Source organism: Falco biarmicus, chromosome 21 (assembly GCF_023638135.1).
Source record: "Falco biarmicus isolate bFalBia1 chromosome 21, bFalBia1.pri, whole genome shotgun sequence".
NCBI lineage: Eukaryota > Metazoa > Chordata > Aves > Falconiformes > Falconidae > Falco > Falco biarmicus.
The window spans coordinates 321291-346137 of record NC_079308.1 but is presented as its reverse complement, the minus strand read 5'-3'; the positions used below and the strand labels follow the sequence as shown (position 1 = coordinate 346137).

Genomic DNA, 24847 nt, shown 5'->3' with positions numbered 1-24847 from the left:
TGCATCTGAACCCCTCTGAGTGATGCTGGTAGGGAGCTGGATTTGAGGTGAACTAACAAAAGACAGGGGAAAAAACCCAAGAAACCACAATCTGCAGCCTACGTGTGACTCAGGAGCTGCAGAGCTGGAAAAAACCGTGTGTGTTTCCTGTTTTTTCACTGCAGGAAGCCTCAGGCAGGCAGCACCCTCACCATGGTCCGAGGTGCAAGTGTGATGCAGGAGGAAATGAAACACGCAGGCTCGTGCCTGTGCTCCTTAGGCTGTTGTAGCTCTTGCTGTATCAGAAATGTCTTGGAAAGACCTTTTTTGGTTGAAAACCAGGATAATGAATGGTGGGGACCTCCTAAGCAGGCGTAGCCCCAGCATCTCCCTAGGGAAGGAGCAGTCCTGGTATGTCCAGATGCTGCGACCCCCCCCTGCGAGGGTTAGAGGAGGAGGCATTTGCTATGGGCCAGGCAGGAGGACAACCACACCATCCAAGGGCAAGAACAAAGACCTCTGGGAACATTTGAGGTTGCACCATGCAGCTGTTTGTTATTTTCCTCTAGATTCCCCCCCAAAAAAATTCCCAGAAAGCACAAAAGAAGGTTATTTCCTCCAGTACAGATCCTTGCCTTTCTGCGGGTGTGTGTTGTCTTGCATCGCTGAGCATCTCAAAGATAGAAGGGTTTTCACAGCATGGGCGAGACCACATCTGGGCACTGGGTCCAGTTTGGGGCTCTGCAGTGCAGGGAACCCTGTGGATGCTCAGAGCAGGGCTACCGCTACCCCAGATTCCTATCCAGCCTGAATTTATTCTCTGGTTCCATTCATAGCAACTTCAAGATGACTTCTAACGCTTTCCTTATCTCACGGGGTCCCACCTTCCACTGTGGTGGGCCTCTGGGGTGCTGGCATGTCTCCAGCAGCCACCATGCATGAAGAAGACCAGCTGAAGCTTTGTATGGGCAACCTGGGTGGGAGTCCCAGTTGTACAGGATTGACACACTGCATCACGTCGGACCCCTGTGGCGTGGACACCAGCAGCTGGGTGAGCATCAACCCTGCTTGGGTGGTAACTTCTATCCCTCCTCCAGGAGTGGGTGGGAAGAAACAGCGAACGCACAACTGTTATAAATTGAGACCACAACGGATCATAATCCAATTAAAATTTTATTAATTATAGCAAGTAGAATATGAGCAAAACCAGCGCTGGACGACAGGGGAGTCTGCGCTCCGCCAACTGCCGTCCTGAGCAGTTCAAACAGTCCCTTTTTATACATCTTTACTCCCGTGTTCATGAGGTAGTGGAGGTACTCTGCGCATGCTTCAGTTGTTGTTAGGGGGTCGTTTTCTGCCTCCTGGTGGTCGTTGAGGCCGAAGTAAGAAGTCTTCCTCCTTCGTCCCATAGTTGACCCCTCACTCATATGTCCTTATATGGGGTCGTTTGTCCTGTTTCTGTCGGTTCCTAGACATCTGGCGGTTATCTTGCACAAGCGGTATCTGGTTTAGTTTGTGTAAGCGATTGCGGTTATCTTATCTTACACAAGCGGTGTCTGGTAGCTGTTTGCATAAGCGTTTTCATACCTTTTGTTGCCTAACCTTTACATTGAGCTTAACATAAATCTTAATAAACAATACCCTGGCCCATAGTTTCTCACACAACCCTAACCCTCCACCCCACCCCGCGCTGCTGCTCAGCCACGAAATCCCTTCCGGAGAATATTAATGAGAAGGGGGTGGGGAGAATATAATGTTTTTTAAAAAAAGCCCCGAAGCCTACCCGGGGCTGCTGGTGGCCTCTGGAGCTTCCTTCCCCAGTTTCCCGCTCCCTCCGCCGCACCTTCAGCGCCACGCGAGTTTTCCCCCCGTGGACGCCCGGCCGGTGATGCTCCGGGAGCGAGCACGGGTCGGGGGGGGGGGGGGGGCGGTGCGCAGGAAGGGGCGGGAGCAGCGCGGAGCGGCCGCGGGCAGCGCCGGCGGAGGGGCCGGGGTAGGAGAGGGACGGGACCGGGGCGGGGACCGGGGATAACACGGCCCGGGGAGCAGCGGGATCGCGGAACAGAGGCCGGGGCAGCACCGGGAGCAGCGCTGGGGACGGTACCAGGGCGGTACCGGGGGCAGCACCGGAGGCAGCCGGGAACGGAACCCGGGCACGGGGACATGCGGAGCGACTGTCAGGAGCAGCACCGGGGACCGTGCCGGGGTTGGGGCGGGGGGTAGCGCGGAGGGGATGCGGAGGGGCGGCCCAAGGGCCACCGGGGACGGTTGGGTGGGCGACACTGGGACCGTGGAGGGGCAACTGGGGGCAGCCAGGAGTAGAAACTGGGGGGGACGGACGGACGGGGGACGGGACACGGGGAGATGCGGAGGGGCAGCCTGGGGGGCACCGGGGCCATGAAGGCATGGGTGGGAGCAGCACCAGGGGTAGGTAGCGGGGCATCGCTGTGGGTCGGTGCCAGGGGCTGTGGGGGGCTCTGCCTGCCAAGGGCCAAGGTGGGCTGGGTGCTTGCTGCTGTGGTGGTACCAGGGCTGGGGGGGTCTCTGTTGATTCTAGCCCTTGGAGCAGGGGTTCCCTTTCCTGAAGCTGCCTTGGATGGAGCGAGCCAACGAGCTGCTGGACCCCAATCCTCAGCCAGGAAAAGAAGGGGAGACCCTGGGAGACCCCCTTGCAGGTGAGGAGCTCATTCCCATGGTGGAAGGACCACCCAAGCCCCACCACCATGTCTCTCCCCCCACTTTCATCCTCCCTGAATCTGTTGGGGTTGAGGGTGAAGAAGTGGCGGAGCTCCGCACCTGCCCTTCACCGTCCCCTGCCATGACATGGTTTCCCTTCAAGAAATCAAGACATTGCTCTTGTTTGCAACCCATAGCAGCATGTGCCACCAGAATGAAGGAAGAGCCGAACCTGAAGCGAGAAAGTTCTGAGCGAGGGCACGGAGTTGCAAAACAGGAAGGAAATGAGAGCAAGACGAGGCTGGGAGAGGATAAACTCATCACTCACGGAGGAAACCAAAAAATCACCAAAGAATCCAAAGCCCAGTACAGAACCGCAACCAGGGATAAGAAGTACATGTGCAACGAGTGTGGAAAAAGCTTCGGGCAGAGCTCCAACCTTATTGTGCATCAGCGGATCCACACCGGAGAGAAACCTTATAAATGCCACGAATGTGGGAAGTGCTTCAGGCAGAGCTCAAACCTCATCGTCCACCAGAAGACTCACACAGGAGAAAAGCTCTACGAGTGCCCCAAGTGCCAGAAGTGCTTCCCAGACAGGTCACTGCTTATCAGGCACAAGAGGGTCCACATAGGAGAAAAACCTTTTAAATGCCAGCAGTGCAGGAAAAGCTTCCTTCACCAGTCGAGACTTCTTGTCCACGAGAAGGTGCATGTAGGAGAACAACTCTGCCAGTGTACTGAGTGCGGGAAACACTTCAGGGAAAAATCCAAGTTGCTGCAGCATCAGCGGCAGCACATGGGAGAGCGACGCTACAAGTGCTATGAGTGCGGGGAGGAGTTTGGGCAGAGCTCGGACCTCAACCTCCATCAGAGGATCCACGTGGAGGAGAAGCTCTACCAGTGCTCCACGTGCAAGAAGTGCTTCAAGGACAGGTCCACCCTCATCAGGCATGAGACGGTGCACACAGGGGAAAAGCCCTACAAATGCCACGAGTGTGGGAAGAGGTTCACCCGCAGCTCGGACATCATTGTCCACCAGCGGACACACACCGGGGAGAAACCCTTCCAGTGTCCCGAGTGCGGGAAGAGTTTCAGCCACCGGTCAAATCTTTTCCGACACCAGAGGATGCACACAGGGGAGAAGCCGTATAAGTGTGAAGAGTGTGGGAAGCGATTCGGGCAAAGCTCAGAGCTTATCGTCCACCAGCGGACCCACACCGGGGAGAAGCCCTACCACTGCTCTGAGTGCGAGAAGTTCTTCAGAGGAAGGTCAACCCTCTTCAGGCACGAGAGGCTGCACACAGGAATCAAGCCATACGAATGCAGTGAGTGCGGGAAAAGCTTCGGGCAGAGCGGAGACCTCATCGCACACCAGCGCTTCCATACAGGTGAGAAGCCCTACCAGTGCTCCCAGTGCCGAAAGTTCTTCAGCAACAGGTCCAGCCTCGTGCGGCACCAGCGGCTCCATGCTGGTGAGAAGCCCTACAAGTGCCACGAGTGCGAGAAGAGCTTTGGGCAGAGCTCAGACCTCATCGCCCATCTGCGGACTCACACTGGGGAGAAGCCCTACCCCTGCCCGGCCTGTGGGAAGAGCTTCAGCAGGAAATCCAACCTCATCGTGCATCAGAGGGTGCACAGAGGGCTTTGCAAGTGCCAGAAATGCGGGAGAAGCTTCCAGCCCAACTCACATTTTGGCATGACAGTGGGGAAGGACTCTCGCCAGTGCCCCCAGTGTGCAGAGGGTTTTGAGAAGGGATCAGACCCCATCGAACACCAGAGATAACACCAGGGAGAAACAGCTTTGCGAGTGCTCCAAGCAGTGAAGGAGTTTTGGGAAGAGTTGAGATGCTGTACATGAAAGAGAAAAAATCAGCGCTTCTCCTAAATAAAATTCTTCAAAGACTGCAAAAGTGGGGAAAAAAAATAACCCCACCCCATGCAAATGATCTAAAGTAGGCTGATGACTAAATAATATACTTTTTTTTAATGCTAATTATTTCCTCTTATTATTGCGTTTACTCAATAGGTCCATGATCCACTCACTCCCACCACTCCTCAGTCAAACCATCTCCTGTTTCAGGCTTTACGTCATCCCATCATCTGTCTTTAAAGCCTTTAAATCACCCTTCCTTAAATCCTTTGACATTTTCCAGGCTGGGTACCTTTCAGCACCTCAAAGATACTGTAGAAGTCCATCTTCCTCTGCACATCCTTCCCTCGCCTTTGTATGTATGCACCTCAATAAAAAAGGGCCCTCTGTTCCTAAGGAATATCATCTTTTCCTTGTATTTTTCTGCTAGCTAAATAGCTAGATATTACATTATTATTTGCTCTTGCACAGCAGGGAGAAGTTGCTGCTGTTAAAAAGCGAAGAGGGGAAAACTGCAAAGAGCTTCCTAAAAGATGTTGGTGACCAGGGGATAGGAGCTGCCTGTTTATAAAGTAGGAGAAAACAGTGAGATCTTGGTGAAACCCAGTGTCTGGGAACTGGCCTGGGGCTGGTCCTTGTCCCTTCCAGTTTTGCATCCTGGAGGAAAGCAAGCTTTGGGGAAATCGCACTTTCCCAATAGGTTTTGGGGGAGTTGGGGGTGTGTGGGTGTGGGGGTACGTGAAGGAGTCAGGTGGGTTTCTCTTGTTCCTGAGCTGGGGTTGAGCTTGGAAGCTGCTCAGATTTGGTTAGTGGAGCCAAAACAAGCCTTGGTGCAGGAAGCTCCAACTAAAGCCTGACCACGACTGGGAAATCTGGTCTCTTTGGCCAGACTATTTCTGCCTTGGTTTCCAGAAGAGCCAGCAGCTGCTTGGCTTTGCCGTGCCAGACACAGGCTCACAGGGATGAAGACCACCTTCAAGTCCTTTACCAGGCTTTCATGACCTAGCATGAGAGACGGCCCATAGCCATTGGGGTGCTCCAGGTATTTTATGAAGAGCTTGGTTCTTTGGTTTCATCTTCCTCTTCCCTTTCCTCTTCTTTGTGCAGTGGGACCTACTTCCCATTCCCTTTTCTCTCCTTATCTCCTGCTTTCCTCCGAAATACTTAGAGCTGCCCATGGTGGCCACCACAGCAAAGATCTGCAGGAACACCATAGAAATGGTATCACCGCTGCTTGCTGGCGTGGTTGTTGCCACCTTTTCTGTTGATGTAGCTGCCCTATAACTTTCTGACCTTAAACCAGCACTAATCTCCAATGCATTTAGAACCCAGGTGGTCTGTTGGGGCAGCCAATGTATCACTGATAGCCAAAACTGAGTATCTAAGCTGTAATTGTTACACCACAGTGCTGCTTTGATATAAGATGGTAGTTGGTTTCTCCCGTGCCACTCTGCAGGGTTGGGTTGGAGTTGCATTAATAATGTCCTGGCTGTGAACTGGTGGTGAGGGTCACATCACACAGTTTCTGAATGTTGTGAATGGATAGATGGTCCAGAAGAGGTTTATCTAGGGTTTGGATAGAGAAGTGAGAGTATCACTATCACTTCTTGGCCAAATTCAGGTCTGTGGCTACTTATGTGTCATCACGGCCACCCTAGACCTTAAAGTGGTCTCTGGCAAGCCCAGGCACCTTCCCAGTAGGGATCTCCCCATCTCCTGGGCACCAGCTGACAAGGTGATGGGACCATTCCATATAGCAATGGGTCACCTAGCCGAAAGCAAGAGGACAGGGTTGTCCAGCCACAGCCCTCCTGGATGCAGACAAGGAGATCTGGGTGTCCCTGCTCTCATTCCTACTCTCCATCCCATGTCCTGCAGGGTTAGAAGTAATAATATCATTTACAAGCAGACAGTGCAGCGGAAAGGGGAAAAGACAGAAGATAAAAGATGGGACCCTGGGGTGCAGCTCTCACCTCTGCAAGGGTCTCCTGGGGTCTCCGGTTCCTCTGTTGGGGATTGGCTTTCTGTTACTCCATCCCGTCAGCTCAGTCTGGCTCTGGAGCAGCTGGCTAGAGTGGGCAGGGTCGCTGCCATCCTTGGGAGGAAGAAAACTGCTTCTCTAAGGGGAGAGAAAACAAATATATGATAAATCCTTCTCACACATGAGATGCTGCTGTGTGGTAACACTCCACGTCATCGTACCCACCACACAAATAGCATTTGGGACAATTAATAGGTGGATTTCTTGCAGCAGTAGGAAATCCTGGAGTAGTTCAACCTGGAGGGCATCCCTGGACCATCCCCATGCTCAAAGGCAGAGCCAACACCTTCGCTTCGCTCCGAGCTGTGTCCAGGTGAGGGCTGAACCTCTCCAAGGACAGAGACACCCCCTCCCCATAATCTGGGGAGGTCTCATACATGATGATAATTTTTCCCCTTTGCCATAATTTTCCCTTGGTGAAGGGTGAGGGATCCATCCATGTGCCCCCCCCCACCCCTGGCCCCTTCACCCGAGTGGATGCAAAAAGTGTTGCCCCCCCCCACTTTCGTCTTCTCTCCAGGCTGTAAAACAGCCGTAAGAAGCTAAAAAACCACCCACCCCCCAATATTTTTTTTAAACAAAAAAACCACCCTGGAAAAGGTTTCATTTTTTTGCAAGGGGAACTTTTCCCGGCTCTATCCCGGGCCAGGGTGAGCGGGACCACTGGTGCTAAGTGTCCTAGGAGCAGTGCCGAAGACGGCCCTCTCCACACACACCCCCTCCCCGGTACCAGAGCAGACAGCGATGCCCAGGCAGCTCTGGCGCTGCCTCGGTCCTTCTCCACCTGGGCCCACAACAGCTCCATGAATGCTTCTGCACCTTCCTGTCTGCCACGTCCCCAGCCACCTGGCTACCCCCCTTCACATCCCTGGGTCCCCCCCCTTGGATGCCTGGGTCCCCACCACTGGATCTCTGGATCTCCGCCCAGACATCTGGGTGCCCCCCACCCCAAACACCTGAGTCCCCATCCCAGCTCCCATCCCAGCTCATTGCAACCCAGGTGTGGACCTCTGTGGTCACAGGAGGGTGGGTTTTGAAGGGGTTGGTGTACCCCACCCCACCTGGGACCACCCTTCACCTGCTGCCATGTGGCTCAGGGACTGCATGTGGCCTTAGCAGGACCTTACCATCCCTCCATGGTGACCCTTTTACCATCATGGAGCATCTACAGAGCGGGGGGATCCACCCTATCCTCTTGCCGCGACCTGCTGCTGGATGGGGACAGTACTAGGATGTTGGCGCATCCCTTGGACACTCCCCACTCCAAAGGCCTTCAAGCCTGCTGCCCACCAGCCTGGTTCTGCTGGAGCAGCACCAGTGTCTAGCTCAACCCTAGATGTTCCCCCACCCCATGGGCTGCCCTCCCGGCTTCTTCCCCACCATATAATCCTTCAGTATCAGTGGGATTGGAGATGTTGGATGCCCACCAAAGTCAAGGGAAAAACCAACCTGCACTGTGGGTCTGAAGATGTAGGTGAGGGTCCACCCAGAATTTTGGGCACAGGCATGGAACTTTTTGGACCGGTACCATCACTGTGGTCTCTGGGCTGTGCCACAGAGCAGCTTCACACCACCAGAAGCTGAAGCTGGTTGCACACTCCAGCCATAACACCAGTACTGGGACCAGTTTGACCCCAAGGTGACAAGAGGCAGGCACAGAGGGTGCCTGGGATGGGGAGAGTGGAGACCTGCATCCCGAGACTGCCACATCCTCCCAGTAAAAACCACCAGCCCCAACACAGAGCTCTCACTGGTGTTTCTCATGGTGGCACGGTTATCCCACCCATGGCACCAGCACACATGACCACCCTCCTGCAAGCCACAATGATGACCCAGAGCATGCCACCAAAGGCAAGAAACAGGTTATTTATTGAATATTTGATATAAATTGCCTCCAATGGTTTCCTTTTGGGCCACTAATCCTTTTAGTTCATGCTCTTTTCACTGAAATCTCACTCTTATCCCTTGGATTGCCTGGAGGATGCCCTCTCCTGTCCCCAGCAATGACAGTTGTTTTAATTTTCTCCACCATTTAAAACATCTACACCTGCCAGAGGAAAAATGCTTATTCCTCTAATACTCCTCTAGCAATATAAACTTTCCTTATATTTTTATCATATGCACAAATATCTAGTATGAAAATAAAAATCTCCTTAGGAACAGCCAACCCATTTTTTTTAAGTTGAGGTTTAATGCATCAAGGCTGGATGTGTGACAGACACTTGGACAGGGGCAGGGACCATGTCTCAGCTAACCTTAAAAAAATGCAACAGCAAGGTGTTAGGGAAAAAAAAGAAGGAATAGGATGATAGAAGGGCTCTCACCATGGAGAAAACAGTTTGGATGAAGCTTCTGGGGGAGCTAAGTGAAGGCTACTGAATGATCTACATGATAATGTGAGGAATTAGGAGGAACTGGCCTTTTTCCATCACTGATGAACCCATGCTGTAGTGTTGAACTCTTTTTTTCTTCCCCTGAGTAGTCTCTGACTTAAAAAAAAAAAAAAAAAAAAAAAAAAAGGTTAAATCTCACACAGGAAGATGTCCCACGCTCCTCTCATTTCTTCTTCTTTTGTGTGATCTTGGCGCCAAGCCAAGCCAAGATAAGCCAAGCCATTTCTCCTCTTCCAGGCACTTGGGAGGATTTTTTTCTCCTCTGCATCACCTCTGCTGATCAAGGAGGCCTGATGCCTCCTCGAGGGGCTTTGTACACTCGGAGCACAGGGACAAGCTGTCCTCCATGCCCACGTTCCTGGCAGCACCAGTGCTAGAGTCTTCCTCTGAGCTCTTCCCACATTTTGAGCGTTCTCCAGTTCTGTGTCTTCTGTGTCCCTGCTGATGAACGATGAGGCTGGATTTCCTGGTGAATCTCTTCCCGCACTCGGCACAGGGGTAGGGCTTCTCACCTGTGTGGGTCCGCTGGTGAGCGATGAGGTCTGAGCTCTGCCCGAAGCTCTTCCCACAGTCGTGGCATTTGTAGGGCTTCTCCCCCAGATGCCATTTCTGGTGTTTAACGAGGCTGGATTTATTGCAGAAGAACTTTCCACACTGTGAGCAGTGGTAGGGCTTCTCTCCTGTGTGAAAACGTTGGTGGGTGATAAGGTCCCCACTCTGGCCAAAGCTCTTCCCGCACTCAGAGCACTCATAGGGTTTCTCTCCTGTGTGTAACCGCTCATGCCTGAAGAGCCCATACCTCCCCCGGAAGGATTTTTCACACTGGGAGCACTGGTAGGGCTTCTCCTCAGTGTGCGTTCGCTGATGGATGGTGAGCTCTGATCTCCGGGCGAAGGTTTTCCCGCACTCGTGGCAGGTGAAGGGTTTCTCCCCAGTATGTACAATCTGATGGGTGAAGAGGTTGGACCGTTGGCTGAACCTCTTCCCGCACTCAGAGCACTCAAAGGGTTTCTCTCCTGTGTGAATCCGCTGATGGACAATGATGTCCGAGCTGCGGGTGAACCTCTTCCCGCACTCTAGACACTTGTAGGGCTTCTCTCCCGTGTGCACTCTCTCGTGTCTGATGAGGGTCGACCTGTCCTTGAAGAACTTCTCACATGTTGAGCACTGGTAGGGCTTTTCCACCATGTGACTTTTCTGATGGGAACTAAGGTCTGAGCTTTCCCCAAACTCCTTTCTGCACTCTTGGCATTTAAAAGTCTTTACTCCTCTGTGCAACCTCTGATGGCAAATGAGCTCTGACCTGTCCTGGAAGCATTTCTTGCAGTGGGAACATTCATAGAGACTTTCTTCTGCAAAAAGCTGCTGATCTCCCTTGCCATGGGTGAATTCATCCTTCTGCTCCATCCCCAGGCATCCCTCCATCCCCTGGTTGCTCTCAGAAGCTCTTCCATGGTTATTCCCTTTAGATTTTACCACAGTTTCACCCTCTTCAGCTCCACCAGGACATCCCTGGTCTGCACGGTGCCCTTCACCCTCCATCTGCATCCTGTCTCCTGCTGGGTTAGATGGAAATTGAGTTATGTTTTGCCCCAGGATGGAACAGTACCCAAATACATTGGTGGCTGTTTCCAGGGTCCACTGAGTTGTGGGCTGGAGGATGACTGCAGAGGGATGATTTTCAAAGGAGCACCCCACCAATATGACCCTCACCCACTGATGGGAGTGAAATGAAAGGAACACCTGGTGGCTCCTCTCCCGTACCCCAATTTCTCACCTGCATGGATGCGCCCAGAGCCGCCCATCTCCTCTCTCACCATGGGACCAGGTGCCACCGTCTCTCCCCCTTCTTCCATGCAGAGGCCGATTTGGGGCCAGAAAGCCCTATTTTGGGGGCAGATACACTGCTGTCAGTGCTCCCTTCCCCAGGAGTGCACAGCCAAATCACGGGTGGGACACCCGCTCTTCCCCAGGGTGGGAGGATGGTTTTCCACGACCCCTTTGATTGCGATGCCGTCTCCCCCACACCCGAAATCACACAGCACAGCACCCCTGGGCCACTCTTTATCCTCCCCTTGGGGTAAGCGATGCTGTGGGTCGCCTGACCCCTGGGGCTGGGCGATGCGGTCCTGTCCCGCCAGGGTCCCCAGGATGCTCCGCTCAGCTCTGCCCGCAGCAGCCGCAGCCGCTCTGCGTTGCTGGCCGGGTTGCTGTGCTGAGGCACAGGAAAAAGCCAAGGGGGAGGTGCGGGGGAGGGGAGACAGTTCCGGCTGTGCTGAGGCTGTTTGGGAGATGCCTGTGTTTATTTACCAGCTCCCTTCATGCCTGGCTGATCTCCATCCCTTGGTGGCAGATGTGAGAGGAAATGAGGACCGTCAAGACGGAAGCCTGAAAAAATTTTAAAAAATAAATTGGGGGGTAAGAGGGGGTGGGGGGTGGAAACATGGTAAAGGCTCTTCCTCTTCCTTGCTGCAGCGTGGGGGTGTGTGCCGTGCAACAGGGCTTTTGTTCACGGATAAACCGTATGGGCTTTCTCCAGGACCCTTGGTTTTCTGGAAGTGATGAAGATCCCTGTCCCAGACCCTGAGGCTTGGATCAAGGTACAGTGGTAGCTTGCTCGATTCCCAGCGTGCAGTCCACCGACTGGGCTGGTAATGAGTAGATTTGTGTAACTCCTCTCCCAGAGGCATGCCATCGAGGAGAGGCAGGACCAAAAGCATTACGTCTAAATATGTGTGTGCAGGACATGGCTGCTGTTGGCTTCTGCTCTCTCCAGAGGCCAGTTTTTTATAGCACTTGCTTTGTTTTGCACTTATTTAGGATGACCCAGGCTCCTGCCTGTGCTTATCAAAAATGCTCAGGGCTCCTGAACCAGCAGACATCTCCTGTCAGTGTTTTTCCCCATTATAACCATGTTGTCTTTATGGCTGCTCCCATTGCAGGGGACCCCCCTGCATGTTCCCTGCTCCCCACATCTCCAGGTGGTCCTGGCACTGTCCTGAGCACGTAAGGTGCTCTCAGCTGGCAAAAAGATGAGCTGCACTGGAGGCTGAGCATGCACAAGGGGTACGTGCATGGGGGCATCGTCCTGGGGAGCCACCTGCACGCCAGCCAAAAGCTGGAGAACCTGGTGGAGCTGGGACTGGAGGGCTGGAGGCCCCTGACAGTGGAGCTGGAGGGGATGTGCCTGCAGGTGGGGTGGCCTTGGGGTGTTCCTGCATGTGGGGAGGGCTGTGATGGGCCCGAATTCCCATGTATCCCTGCATCAAGGGCACGTTGGGTTTGCAGGATGGTGGGGATGGGGTCTGGGATGGCTTCTGCACTGCTGTGGGTCCCACCGTGTGGGACCAGGCACTGAGTCTGTTGTGCTTCCCTTCTCCAGGACATCAGGAGCACCATGAGTGAGTACGTCCCATCCTGGGCACCCTTAGTGTGGGATGCCATGGGTGGGCTCCCGGGGAGTTCTTAAAGGGACCCCAAGGTGGGCAGAGGCAGGGTGGTAGGCACCGCGCTGTGGGGATGGGCGAGGGGGGTTTGGGGAAGGTGGGATCTGCTGCGTGGGGTGGTGTGACAACCACCCATCGTGGTGCCCTGGAGTGTTGCACCCCACCATTGGCAGAGCTCAAAATGAGTTCCCCTAAAATCCTCTGGAGCCAGAAGAATGAACGTGGGGGGAGCAAAGAGGGGAAGGCCCAGCACACCGGTGCCTCTCTGGTACTGGGAAAGCCCCAAACTAGCATACAGTACTCCTCCAGATGTCAGCTCCCCCCTCCACACACAGGCCTCTGCAGATGTGGCACCACCCCGTGCTGCAGCTGTGCTCCCTGTGGAGCCCAAAAAAGCATCTGGCAGCGGTGGGATTCGAACCCACGCCCCCGAAGAGACTGGAGCCTTAATCCAGCGCCTTAGACCGCTCGGCCACACTACCCTGCTGGAAAAAGTTCAACTCATTACATGAAACAGGAAGACAAAAATTGGTGAATCCCACAAAATTCTTAGGGGGTTGTGAGACGGGAATGAGTTCTCAGCCCTTTCCTGCCACCCTGGGGGTCACGCTATCCTTGGGTTCATTATGGAAAATAATACGAAAAGAAATCGGGAATTCTGCAAAATTCGTAATGGGGGGGTTTTAAAGCGAGTTGGGAAATGGGGTCTCAGCCCTGTCCTGCCACCCTGGGGGTCCCGCTCAGCTCCTTGTCCCTTTGGAAGCCAAAGGACAGAGCTCTGGCTAGGTAACACGAACAAGGGAGCTTGGGGACAGTTCCCAGATGCCCAGAACCTCCTGGTTTTGGTCTTGTCCCCAGTTTTCTGCCCAGCTTCACTGCTGCAACTTACACAAACCCTGGCAGCCTTTTTGTTTTTTTGTTGTTGTTTTTTTTTTTTTTTAATCAATAAAAACTCTGGCATTTCCAAAGAAAGGATAGTGGATGTTTGTAGAAATTTATCCCAAACACCCATGGGTTGGGTTTTTTTTTTCCTCAAATACAGGTGAATCAAAATTCCATTGACACTCCCAGGGGAAAAAGCCATTATTTTCTGCAGTGGTCCAGCTGTCATCCTTTTTGGGGATATACAATTGCTCTAACCCTCAAATTCCCCCAACGATGGACTTTGATTTGGATTTGGATTTGCAGGTGGGGACAGGCAGCTGGCTGCCCTCATCCCCACTCCATGGCTAGGCAGACCATGGGGGGCTCAGCATCGCTCCCTCCCTGGGTCAAGCCAAGGATGAAGAAGGATCACAGGATGCCAGCGGAGGCCCCACTGTTGGTGTAGAGGTGGGTCTGGTCGGTGGCATTGCAGAAGTTCATTTATCCACCTTTGCAATCCAGGTAGATCTCCACTCGTCCTCATACAGGAGGAAGCTGGGATAAACAGAGGCAGGGTCCAAGGTCAAGTCCACTGGAAGGAAGAGAAGGTGGTCACAGTTAGGGTATATTGATGCTATGTGATGCCCAGCACCATGTGCCACGCTCGTCCAAAATCCTGCGAGACAACACGAAACTACCTTGATGGGGACATCCGCACAAATGGTTGTGCATCTGCAACCCTTACCTGGTCCAGATGAGTGGAAGCACATCTGGAGCACCATACAGGTGAAAGCACATCTGGAGCTTTGCAGGATACATCTAGAGCACAATGTCATGCCACATCTGGAGTGACCTGGGGTTGAGGTGACATCTTGGATGTTGCGTGTTGCCATATCTGGAGTGTGTGGAGGGGTGAGGCCACATCTGGAGAGCTCTGACCACTTCTGGGCAGCCCAGTACCAGACCAGCACTGGCATGCTGAATCCCGGTGGAATGTTGGACCCAGCCACTCTTCCCACTGACATCCAGGGGAAGGATCCAGCCCAGATCCATCTCTTGCCTCTGCCCCAGTCTTCCTCACTTCCTCCATGTTCTTCTGGCTCCAGAGGATTTTAGGGGAACTCATTTTGAGCTCTGCCAATGGTGGGGTGCAACACTCCAGGGCACCACGATGGGTGGTTGTCACACCACCCCACGCAGCAGATCCCACCTTCCCCAAACCCCCCTCGCCCATCCCCACAGCGCGGTGCCTACCACCCTGCCTCTGCCCACCTTGGGGTCCCTTTAAGAACTCCCCGGGAGCCCACCCATGGCATCCCACACTAAGGGTGCCCAGGATGGGACGTACTCACTCATGGTGCTCCTGATGTCCTGGAGAAGGGAAGCACAACAGACTCAGTGCCTGGTCCCACACGGTGGGACCCACAGCAGTGCAGAAGCCATCCCAGACCCCATCCCCACCATCCTGCAAACCCAACGTGCCCTTGATGCAGGGATACATGGGAATTCGGGCCCATCACAGCCCTCCCCACATGCAGGAACACCCCAAGGCCACCCCACCTGCAGGCACATCCCCTCCAGCTCCACTGTCAGGGGCCTCCAGCCCTCCAGTCCCAGCTCCACCAGGTTCTCCAGCTTTTGGCTGGCGTGCAGGTGGCTCCCCAGGACGATGCCTCCATGCACGTACCCCTTGTGCATGCTCAGCCTCCAGTGCAGCTCATCTTTTTGCCAGCTGAGAGCACCTTACGTGCTCAGGACAGTGCCAGGACCACCTGGAGATGTGGGGAGCAGGGAACATGCAGGGGGGTCCCTCACCCCTGCCTCCAGTTTCCCAACTGAGCAGTCAAATTATGGTCCTGCACTCCCTGAAACCCAGTTCCACTTTAATGTACCTCATTTGAAAGCAGGTACCCACAAACAACGTGTCACAGCCAGGCCAAATTCATTGTGGTGTATTTTGAAGGTGGCAGTAGAAAAGTCAGGTGAGAGACAGTGAGCACAAGGGGGAAACTGGGGAAGAAACTGTGTTTTTGGAAAATGCTCTATCCGACAAAAGCAATGATCCAAACAGACCAAACCTTCTGGGTATGGTGACCCCTCGCTTTCAGGGTGGGCCTTTTCTTAACATATTTAAATGTCTTTGAAGGTGGGAGGCCAAAAAGAGGCTTTTTAGCCTTTATAGGAGGACCTAGATTTCTACTCCAGCAGGTTCCTAATGTGTGAGCCATGTCAAGTGGTCCCTAAACCCCAGGCTCCATACCATCAGGGCATCTACGTCCCTGCAGCCAGCCCAGGGGTTGGGGACTGAGCAGCCCAGCGCTGTGCCTCAACCCACTGCTGCATGCCTGGTCCAGAGAACACCCACTGCCACTAAACGTGTGTGGAAGAAGGGTGTGAAAATTATGCTGAAATGCATTTCTGGGATGGATGAGCTGTGGGAAGGGGTATACACCCGTCCATCCATCCATCGCTGAGGTGGGCACCCTAAGGCTCCTTGAAGAGATTGGGAAAAACAAGTCATTGATTCGGACTCACCAGCAGCTCCTTGCGGAGATGCGTCTGCAGATGCTTCATGAGGGAAGAGCTGGACACGAAGCACTTGGTGCATTTGGTGCATTTATAAGGTTTCTCTCCGGTGTGGATCCTTTGGTGGATGATGAGGGTGGACCTGGCCCGAAAGCTCTTCTCACAGTAAGAACAGTGGTAGGGTTTCTCACCCGTATGAATACGCTGGTGCCTACGGAGTGTGGTGTTCTCTCGAAAAGCTTTCCCACAGTCGGAGCAGACATAGGGCCTAGGTCCTACATGGCTCTTCTGATGGAGGAGGAGGGCCGACTGGACAGTGAAGCTGATCCCACAGTCAGAGCACTGGTAGGGTTTCTTTACCAAGTGTTTTCTCCGGTGTTGTTTTAGAGCTGAGCTTTCAAAGAAGGCTTCACCACAGTCGGAGCACACATAGCCAGGCTTGTTGTCCCTGTGGGTACTGAGATGGGCTATGAAGACTGAGTGTTTGGGGAAGGTTTCCCCACACTCAGGACACTTATAGATCCTCTCCTCTGTATGAGTCTTGCGATGCTTGTTGAGGGATTTGTTGGCCATGAAGCTTTTCCCACAGTCGGGGCATTCATAGGGTCTCTCCCCAGTGTGTATCCTCTGGTGGATGATGAGAGTGGACTTGGAATTGAGTTTCTTCCCACAGTCTGGACAGATGAAGACTGCATCTTCTGTGTGTATCTTGCGATGCTTGTTGAGGGATTTGTTGGCCATGAAGGTTTTCCCACAGTCAGGGCACTTGTAGGGTCTCTCCCCGGTGTGTATCCTCCGGTGGATGATAAGAGTTGAGTTGGAAGTGAGATTTTTCCCACAGTCAGAGCACCGGTGCAGCCCATTCTCCAGGTGGAGCTTGCGATGTTTTCCAAGAGACTTGGCAGAAACAAAGTGTTTCTCGCAGCTGGGGCATTTGTAGGGTTTCTCCTGGCAGGGGGTCTTCTGATGGTCCTTTAGTGTGGAGCTGCACGTGAAACTTCTCCTGCAGTTGGAGCAGGTGAAAGGTTTCTCCCCCACATGGACCCTTTGATGCCGGCTGAGGGACGAACTACGGCTGAAGTTCTTCCCACACTTGCTGCAAGCGTGCTTGTGGTGCCCCAGCTGTCTTCCTGAGGGGCTCTTGGTGTTGGGTTTTCTCTCATTGTGGCTGGAAGAAGCAGATCTCCTTCGCGAGTTGCTCTTGTGGTACTTGTAGCCCAGGGAGATGTCACCTTTGGGTTTCCTCACCAAGCCACCCTGCAGCTCTTTGTCTTCCTCCTGGGAACTCTCCTCTGTCTCACTAGTCCATCCATTGGCTGCCAAGGGAAAAAAAAAAAACCAAACCCAAACAACCCAAAATGAAAGGGAATCCACCTCTGCCTCCACCCTGAATGTGCTGGGGAGGGAGCATGAGGAGGGCTGGAGAGAAGGACCCAAAAAAGTGACTGATTTCATCCCTCAGTCCTACCTGGATCCACAAGAAACAGCACCCTCCTGCCAGGAGAAGCGTTTGTTACCTCTGGCTGCTGATGCCCAAATGTGTCCTTGCAGCCCTGAACCACCCTCCTCCCAGTCACACCAGTTTGCAGTAGCACCTTGCTTGGTGGAGGCAAGGAGCTATGACTGGCATCTCCATTTTGGGGTGTAAAACAAGTCCCTTACCTGAGTGAGAGAAGTTGGAGCCAGAGGAGCTCCCAGAGTCTTGGCAGCTTCTCCACCATTTCTTTCTCCTTGTCTGTAACCTCAAGAGGGGTCTCACCAGTTGTTCCTCCTCCTCTGAGCTCTGTATGTCGGGGATCCAAGCCTCCTCCTCTTGCTTCAGCTGAGCGAGCAGGTCAGGCTTATTATACATGGGGAAGCCTGCTCAGGTAGACAGTGTTGGATTACTGGGTAGATAATGACCAGTCTGTGATGCTTCATCACAGGAGACAGAGGTGTGACCTCAAAACTCATCCCTCTTCAAAAAGAGAAAGAAAATCCAGGTGCTCAGGTCTCCTGAGGAGGGAAGTCCTAGCAGGGTTTCCTGAGGGTATCTACAGGAGCTTTCCAGGTGATGGAGAAGTCATCCCAGGCAATAAGTGGCTTGAACCAGAGAGGAATCAGCCCCAAGACCACTTTGAGAAGACAGAAAAGCCCAGTGAGATGAGGAGCATTTGAGAAAGGCAGAGGTTGTCCATCTGGAAAGACTCAGGGAATATGGAGCAGGAGGAAAAAAAGGAAGGCTGGAAAAACTGAGAAGTAAAACCACACATGCCAACTGTACAGCTTGGATGTGTCTGGCCCAAGTGACCTGCTCCCTGATTTTACTTTCAGAAAAATCTTAGTTCGGGGCACAGTGCACAAGCCATGCTCTCAAATTAAGGGGTTGCAACCTGGTAAATCAGACACTTGGGTCCATTGGAACATCTACTCCAAGAGCAGGATGTTGGAGAAGGAGCATGTGAAGGAGGAGATTATGCTCAAGGACCGAGCTGCGTGTCAAAGCACGACTTTTATTAGTGCCCTTCAAGGCTGAATCGTTGGCATTAATTATTTCTTAGATGGAGTGGTGCAGCATGCCCGAGGATGGCATGGTCTTCTCACAGGCATCCTCTAGGAAATCAGCACTAACCTGAAAGGTTAAGCTGAAAAGGTTAAATACTGGTGCTACCCAGACCCAGAATTAAATCAGATTAGAAAAGAGCAAGAAGGACCATTAAAAAAATGGGAAACCTGTGGTACAGTGAGATTAAGTTGATATAAATTCATCTTATGATCAAGCCACTCAAAGTTGTATGAACCAGACCCCCAAAGCATTCCCCCCCCACCGAAGCACCCTAAAAACTCAACTGGAGAGTCAACGTTCCATCTTGCCTGCTCCCCTCCTGGATCCACAACTCACCATCTCAGGGCTGGAGGAGACCTGGGTAGTTCTCCATCCCCGTGGATGTCCCTTTTCAGATGGGCAGCAGCCATCAGGAGAGGGCACTGTGAGCCTGAAGGAGCTGCCGAGCCCCACCTCCCAGCCAGACATCCCTCTATCAAGTTGCCTCCTGTATTTTAACTAATTACTGGCAGTTTTACTCGTGGCGTAGGTGGGAGAAGAGCATCCATCTGCCCAGGTTGGGATGCTTGGAGCACCTCAGTGGGTGTCTTGAGGGACGTGGGTGTTGAGGAGAGTACCCCGTGATCTCGTTCATCTCCTGTTGAGGATGAAGACAAGGCTTGGGCATTTAAACTAAGTTCTCAGCTAAATTTCTTGGACAGTATTAATTAAAACCACCTAATTATAGAGCATCAAAGCACTGAAAAAGTCAAGAAAGCTCCATGAGTTGCCTCCCAGGGCAGAACAAGGAAAACCTGACAGGATTTAAGGTTGGTCCCACCACTCCCATGACCACTAGCATTACCTTCCCTTTCACTGGTGTTCACATACATCATATCCTGGGGAAAAATTACATTTATCCCAGGAACTGAGGTGGGAAGAGCAAACACAAGCAATTATCTTGGGCATGTGAAGTGGCATGAAACCTGGAAGCCCACCATGACTCTCTGATAGAGACACACGACCTCTGAAACATGAGAAATGAGGATTAGATTAGTTTCTTTTAAAAGGAGTCTTGTTGGTTGAAAGCAGGAGCTCCTGGAAAAGGCACGCAGGGAACGCCAGTGCTGGGAGAGGGGCTGGAGGGGTCCTCCTGCCCCACGGCCCATGAAGAGCTACGGGGCAGACCACCATGATGTCCCAGAAACTATGGGTGGGGGGTGACGTCCTTACCTGCTGGGAGGGCAGGGGGTTGGTTGGAGAATGGCCACGGCTTCCCAGTGGTGGTGACAGTCACCTCCTGGAGAGCCTCGGGCACCTGGGAGGGTTGTGTGTGTTTGTGTGAAAGGAATTAAATGGGCAACAAAGCAGCTACGTTTTAAAAACCAAAAATCTAAAATAAAGTAAGAACCAAAATTTTAAAAAAAGACCCCAAACCCCAAAATATAAAAGAACCCAAATTAAAAAAAAACCCAAACACAAAGAACCAAAATAAGAAAATCACAGAGAAACAAAGAATCACAAAGTAAAAATGAAGAATTAAAAATCCAAAAAACAGTAAGAACTAAATATTTTTTTTAAAAAACCGAAGAACTAAAATAAAAAAAATCAAGTAGGAACTAAAGAAAGCAAGGTAAGAAAGAAAATCTTACAAAAGAAATAAAAATTTAGAAAGAAATAAAAAGTAAGAGATAACATAAAAACCAAAGAAATAAAATAAAAAACCCCAAAGAAACACATAACCCCCCAAAGAAATACAATCTTTAAAACCGCAGACATAAAAAGTAAGAAATAAACTAAAAAAGACATAAAAATAAAGTAATAAAATAAAAAACTCTTTAAAAAACAAAGAAATTAGGAAGAACAAAGAAATAAACAGAAAACACAGACACAAACCCCCATACAAATAAGCCAAATAAATAAAATTTTAAAAACTAATGTAAGACATTAAAAACTAAAAACCAAAGTAAGAAATAAAATTTTAAAAAACACAAAGTAAGCCATTAAACTCAAACAAAGCAAGAAAAAATTTCAAAAAGCAAAGTGAGAAATAAATTCTACAAAACTACTTTAAAAAAGCAGTGGAAGGTGAGCAGCCCCCGCCCCGTGCGAGATCCCAGCCCTACCTGGGCCGGCTCCAGCGCGGCCATGGCCGGTGCCCCGCGGAGATCCCTGGCCCTGCGCATCCCCGGCGGTACCTGCGCGCCCGCCGCTGCCTCCCGCGGGCGGGGAGGGTCGGCCCGAGCCAACCCCGGCACCGCGGGGTGGGCGGGGATGGAGTCGGCCCGCGCCCCCCCGGCACCCCTTTTAGGGAGAAAAACGCCTTTTCCACCTATTCCCCGCTTTTGTCCTTTTGGCCCTTTTTTTCCTCCCCCCCCCCCCCCCCCCCCCTTTATCCTTTTCTCCCTTTTTTGGCTCCTCTTTCTAACTTTTTTTTCGCTTTTTTCCACCTTTTTGCTCCTCTTTTACCTTTTTTCCTTTTTCTTTTCCTCCCCCCCCCCCCCCGCTCTTTTTCCTGTGTTTTTCCTTTTTTCCCTTTCTCCCCTTTTTCTCTTTTAACTTTCTCTCTTTTTTTAATTCTTCCTTTTCCCCTTTTATCTTTTTTCCTGTTTCCTTCCCCCTTTTTCTTTTTTCCCTTTCTCCCCCTTTTTTCCCTACTTTTTTCCTTTTTTTTTTCTCCTCTCCCTTTTTTCTTCTTTTGTAACTGCAGCGCCTGAAGTTTCTCTTCAGAAATAAGAAATCTGGGGCTAAGAAACCCAATTCGAGCCCAAAATCTACCCGTGGCCAAGGAGGGAAGAAATAAAAATTGAGAAAATATTATTTTGCAGCTAAAAAAAAAAAAAAAGTGTCAGCCTGGGGATAGATTGCAGTTATTTTAAAGCTAAAATGGGGTTTTGTTCCCACACTTCTGTTCTGACAATGAAAATATCCAAAGAAAAGAAAAGAAATTGAAAACAAAATAATCTGTTTCTCAAGCAATTTTTTCATGTCCCTGTGGGATACTCAGTGCAGGATCCAAAGAAATTGTGGAGGAAAAAACCAAAATTTTGGGTTTACAGCGAATTTTTATTTCACCTGGGATTCGCAGTGCAGGATGGGATGTGATGCAGCTCCAAGCAGCAAAAACTCCCTAAAGAAATTACCAAAGGAAATTTATTTATCCCATGCAAGAAAAAAAAAAAATCTTTAAAAAATGTGTAACTGTTCTGCTCCAAATCTTTTCTCCAAGAAAATAAATGCACATTGCTGAAAGTTGGTTGAAAAAAATGAAATTTAGGTCTGCAGAGGGAGATTTTAAATTGCATTGTGGAGTTAAAGGGTTATTTGGGATCTTCCTTCACCCGCCCGCCCCCGCCCCCCCCCCCCCCCCTTTTTTTAACACCTTCTTCAGCAGGGCCTACCCTTTTTTTCCCTGAAAAAAGAAAGAAAATCCCCGACAAATGTTTGTCGTCGGGAAATGCGGTAATTTCTTTATCCCCTTTGATGAATGGGAGCTGTGGTTTCCCCCCCCAGCTCCATTTCCTCCCCCACCACCTGAAAAAAAAAAAAGGGCCGATCTTTAGATTTTCACTCAAATTTAGGAACAAAACATCCCCATGCATTTCCAACAATGAAGAAAACAGCTTAGAAAAAAATATATTTCTCGAGGCATGTATGTTCCTTAGATAGAGGCTTAATCAGACATGTATGTTCCTTAGAGGCTTAATCAGACCTCATCCACCTCAAACTGCATAAAAGTATTGCAGCCGCAGAAAGACTAACAAATAATAATATGACACTATAAGAATCCAATAATGTAATAATAAATATTAATATATCATACAAGTATAATTGAAATATAAGGATATAATTAATTATAAAACCTAAGATTCTAATACAATAATAAAAGTAATATTAAATATGTAATATATAAACTTAAGTATATAACAAAATAATAAGTAACTTTTCATCATCCTACATTCATGTCAATAAATTCTTTATTCACCATATGAGAAGCTTTTCCATTATTTACCCCAAAATCAAATTAGAAAAGAACACCTCTGTTTAATTTTCAAAGCCCACCCTTTACTACTTGAATAAATTTATTTACCCAAATAAAGTGGTTTGGATTCGTTGCCCATGGTCCAGATTGGTTTCTCCTCATCCTTTTCCAGCTGTAACTATTTATGGAACATTTCTCCCCCATCCAGACCTTAGATCATTATGGCATCACGACTGCACTCATTATATGTCTTTAGGTTGGCCTCCTGGATCAAAAAGAGTCCACAAAGGACCGTCTAACCACCAAGCCATCCCTGGTGGGATGAGGGAGGAGAAAAGCCAGGAGCAGATCTGTGTTTGAGGTGATGGAGGAGGTAAACCTGAAAGAGGAGCAAAGCAGAATAAGACTTCCCAGGACTGAAAATCAGACCCAACTCCATCCTGTCCTTCTCTGGGATGGTTTGAGGCATTATCATCTCTGTAACAGGGCTGGAGACCTTCATTTGTGGAGAACACATCCCGATAGAGACACTTCTTGCTAAAAGCATGGGAGATGGAGTCTATGCATAACCAGGTTCTCATGCGTGGGAATGTCAATCCATGCCACATTGCTCCACTCATCATCTCCTCATATCCACAGGTGGAGAGCTGATGGTGCAAGAGCCTGCCCTGGAGATGCTCATCCCCGGGGAAACAGGACCAGTCAACATGGAAATCAAAGCCACAGGGAAGAGGGGAACTGGTTTGGGAGGCTAGAGATGGGACATGATGAAGCAAGACCCTCCTCATCAGGGTGTAGGCCATGAGAGATGACCCAGGATGGGTCCGCCTAAAGGAATAAACACCCAGAGAATAGGAGTCAAAACCAAAAAGGAAATCTGAGCTCTGTAAAGATGTCCCTTCTCCTGTATCTTGCTGGAAAACCTCCTCCTTTTCCCTGAGGGGAGGAAAACAAATGTATCCACCTTATCACCCCTGGTATCCAGGACCACCCTGCAGGTGCCAACTACCCTTTCTTCCCAAGATCACCCATCTGATGCATCCCTAATTCAGCCATTCAGCTGGAAAGTCTCCAGAGGCTTATTCCAGGGCCAAGGGGAGGGATCTGCACCTGCTCTTCCCCACCCCTCCTCCAGTTAAGGTAAAGTGTACAAAATCCCTCCTGGTTAGATTATTTTCCACCATCAACTACCCCAGAGCAACAAGCATCTTGATTACCTTTAAATAAGGTTAATTTAATTCCTTAAGGAGGCCCTTACAGACACTGTAACTCTTATTTAACATTATTTATCAGCATATTCATCATCATCACAAGATGCTGGGGTGAGATCTTCACCCAATGCACAAGGAAAATCCTCATAACTACATCCCTTCCCTGATGACTATTAATTAATTAGTAGTAAAGCAGCAGAGAAACCCCTCTCCCACCTACCAGAGCTGGGGTTTGACTATTTCAGGATGGGCCATGGGATGCGTTGTGTCGCACGGGGTCTCCAAACCATGATACTCCCCCATGAGATAAACCCACACTCCCATGTTCGCAGAGGCTTAATCCCCTTGCTTTGGTTGCAATTTAAGGACAAGCAGCAGGGGGGACAGGGATGTTTACCTGCATCAGGGTGAGAAGTTGGGGCTGCAGAGCATCTGCACCCCTAAAATCCCTTCCCCATCTCCCAAAATGAACATGCCCACCCCCTAGAACAGGGTTGATGGAGCTGAATGATTTATTGGGAAGAAAACCTGGGATGATCAACCCCCTGGGATTTTTTTTTTCTTTTTTTTTTGGCAGGTGGTGATGTCTCTGCCAAATCCCCAAAGCATCCCAGGGACCCCAACACCTCAAGAGTTGTGGGGTTGGGATCACAGGCGGTTTCTACCCCCTCTTGGTGGGGGTCATTACCCCACAGGGGGTAAATCTGCCATCCATCTGGGATATTCCTGCCCATTGTGCAAAGCAAGAGCCCCATTAACCCTCCCAGTAGTCCCTCCGGGAGGGAATGGCCTTAACCCCTTTCCTCCCAGCCAGGATGGTAGGAAAACATCATTGCAACAGCAATCAAATGTGATATCCTTCTGCTCCTCAAAAGAAAAAAAAAAAAAAGCTGCTTTTACCTCAAAATGAGTCCCAGATGCAGCCCCTACCCCAAAGACAAACCCTCCTCTCCCCAAACTAACCTTAATCTCATCCCCTTGGCACAAAAGTATTCACCTGACATGGCTGGGAAAAACAAATCTGGAGATAAACCTATAAATTTAATTACTCCCCTCCATCCATTTACCCTCTCCCATTTCCAATATATATAAAATTATTTGCCCAAATAGCTATATTTTGGCCTGTCCCCACTGCCCCTCTCCTGACATGCAGGGATTTGTCCCTCTAGCAGGAGATGGAGCCAAGAACGAACGAGCATGGAGATGGAGAGAGAAATAGGGATGGAAGGAGGTTTCTAAGTCCTGAAGAGGGAAAAAAAGTCTCGATTCTTTCAATTTATAGAGGCAGCAGGTTTATTTTCCCTGCAACAGAAATCTGCACTTGACCATGAG

General features: G+C 50.7%; 3 protein-coding genes, 1 long non-coding RNA gene and 1 other non-coding gene across 10 annotated transcripts; 2 read left to right on the top strand and 3 right to left on the bottom strand.

The window, feature by feature from the left end:
* Window positions 1–1704: 1704 nt before the first annotated feature.
* Window positions 1705–4933, top strand: LOC130141781 (zinc finger protein 883-like). 4 transcript variants are annotated; one of them, XM_056322957.1, is made up of 3 exons: window positions 1705–1972; window positions 2537–2654; window positions 2856–4933. In XM_056322957.1, exons 1-3 carry the CDS (start codon window positions 1733–1735, stop codon window positions 4439–4441), a joined length of 1944 nt encoding a protein of 647 aa, XP_056178932.1. In that variant the 5' UTR covers window positions 1705–1732; the 3' UTR covers window positions 4442–4933. The 4 variants fall into 4 exon arrangements, with proteins under 4 accessions (XP_056178932.1, XP_056178931.1, XP_056178934.1 ...); XM_056322956.1 differs by having other exon boundaries at window positions 1708–1972; window positions 2853–4933; XM_056322959.1 differs by lacking the exon at window positions 1705–1972 and adding an exon at window positions 1979–2155 and having other exon boundaries at window positions 2853–4933.
* A 3486-nt stretch (window positions 4934–8419) lies between these two features.
* On the bottom strand, window positions 8420–11359 carry LOC130141799 (zinc finger protein OZF-like). 2 transcript variants are annotated; one of them, XM_056323012.1, is made up of 3 exons: window positions 11273–11359; window positions 10740–10846; window positions 8420–10521 (listed from the first exon to the last, which is right to left on the bottom strand). In XM_056323012.1, the coding sequence occupies exons 2-3, from the start codon at window positions 10816–10818 to the stop codon at window positions 9230–9232; spliced, it is 1371 nt and encodes a 456-aa protein (XP_056178987.1). In that variant the 5' UTR covers window positions 10819–10846; window positions 11273–11359; the 3' UTR covers window positions 8420–9229. The 2 variants fall into 2 exon arrangements, with proteins under 2 accessions (XP_056178987.1, XP_056178988.1); XM_056323013.1 differs by lacking the exon at window positions 11273–11359 and having other exon boundaries at window positions 8420–10518; window positions 10740–11240.
* Window positions 11360–11420: 61 nt separating this feature from the next.
* LOC130141814 (uncharacterized) lies at window positions 11421–24746 on the top strand. 2 transcript variants are annotated; one of them, XR_008819178.1, is made up of 3 exons: window positions 11421–11562; window positions 22944–23444; window positions 24093–24746. It is a non-coding gene; the product is annotated as an uncharacterized LOC130141814 (long non-coding RNA). The 2 variants fall into 2 exon arrangements; XR_008819177.1 differs by having other exon boundaries at window positions 11423–11562; window positions 22944–24746.
* Window positions 12809–12890, bottom strand: TRNAL-AAG (transfer RNA leucine (anticodon AAG)). The gene has a single exon. It is a non-coding gene; the product is annotated as a tRNA-Leu (tRNA).
* On the bottom strand, window positions 15209–20681 carry LOC130141789 (zinc finger protein 501-like). Its single transcript, XM_056322970.1, has 2 exons — window positions 17461–20681; window positions 15209–17114 (listed from the first exon to the last, which is right to left on the bottom strand). Exons 1-2 carry the CDS (start codon window positions 17648–17650, stop codon window positions 15790–15792), a joined length of 1515 nt encoding a protein of 504 aa, XP_056178945.1. The 5' UTR covers window positions 17651–20681; the 3' UTR covers window positions 15209–15789.
* Window positions 24747–24847: the final 101 nt, after the last annotated feature.

Coding starts and splice junctions, on each gene's coding strand:
- LOC130141799 (XM_056323012.1), bottom strand. CDS start 10,818: ATGGAAGAAGGGGGAGAGACGGTGGCACCTGGTCCCATGGTGAGAGAG. Junction 10,522..10,739: donor CTCTGGGCGCATCCATGCAG/GTGAGAAATTGG, acceptor CATCTAACCCAG/CAGGAGACAGGATGCAGATG.
- LOC130141781 (XM_056322956.1), top strand. CDS start 1,733: ATGTTTTTTAAAAAAAGCCCCGAAGCCTACCCGGGGCTGCTGGTGGCC. Junction 1,973..2,536: donor GCGCCGGCGGAGGGGCCGGG/GTAGGAGAGGGA, acceptor TGTTGATTCTAG/CCCTTGGAGCAGGGGTTCCC. Junction 2,655..2,852: donor CCTGGGAGACCCCCTTGCAG/GTGAGGAGCTCA, acceptor TGCAACCCATAG/CAGCATGTGCCACCAGAATG.
- LOC130141789 (XM_056322970.1), bottom strand. CDS start 17,650: ATGTATAATAAGCCTGACCTGCTCGCTCAGCTGAAGCAAGAGGAGGAG. Junction 17,115..17,460: donor CTCCAACTTCTCTCACTCAG/GTAAGGGACTTG, acceptor TTCCCTTGGCAG/CCAATGGATGGACTAGTGAG.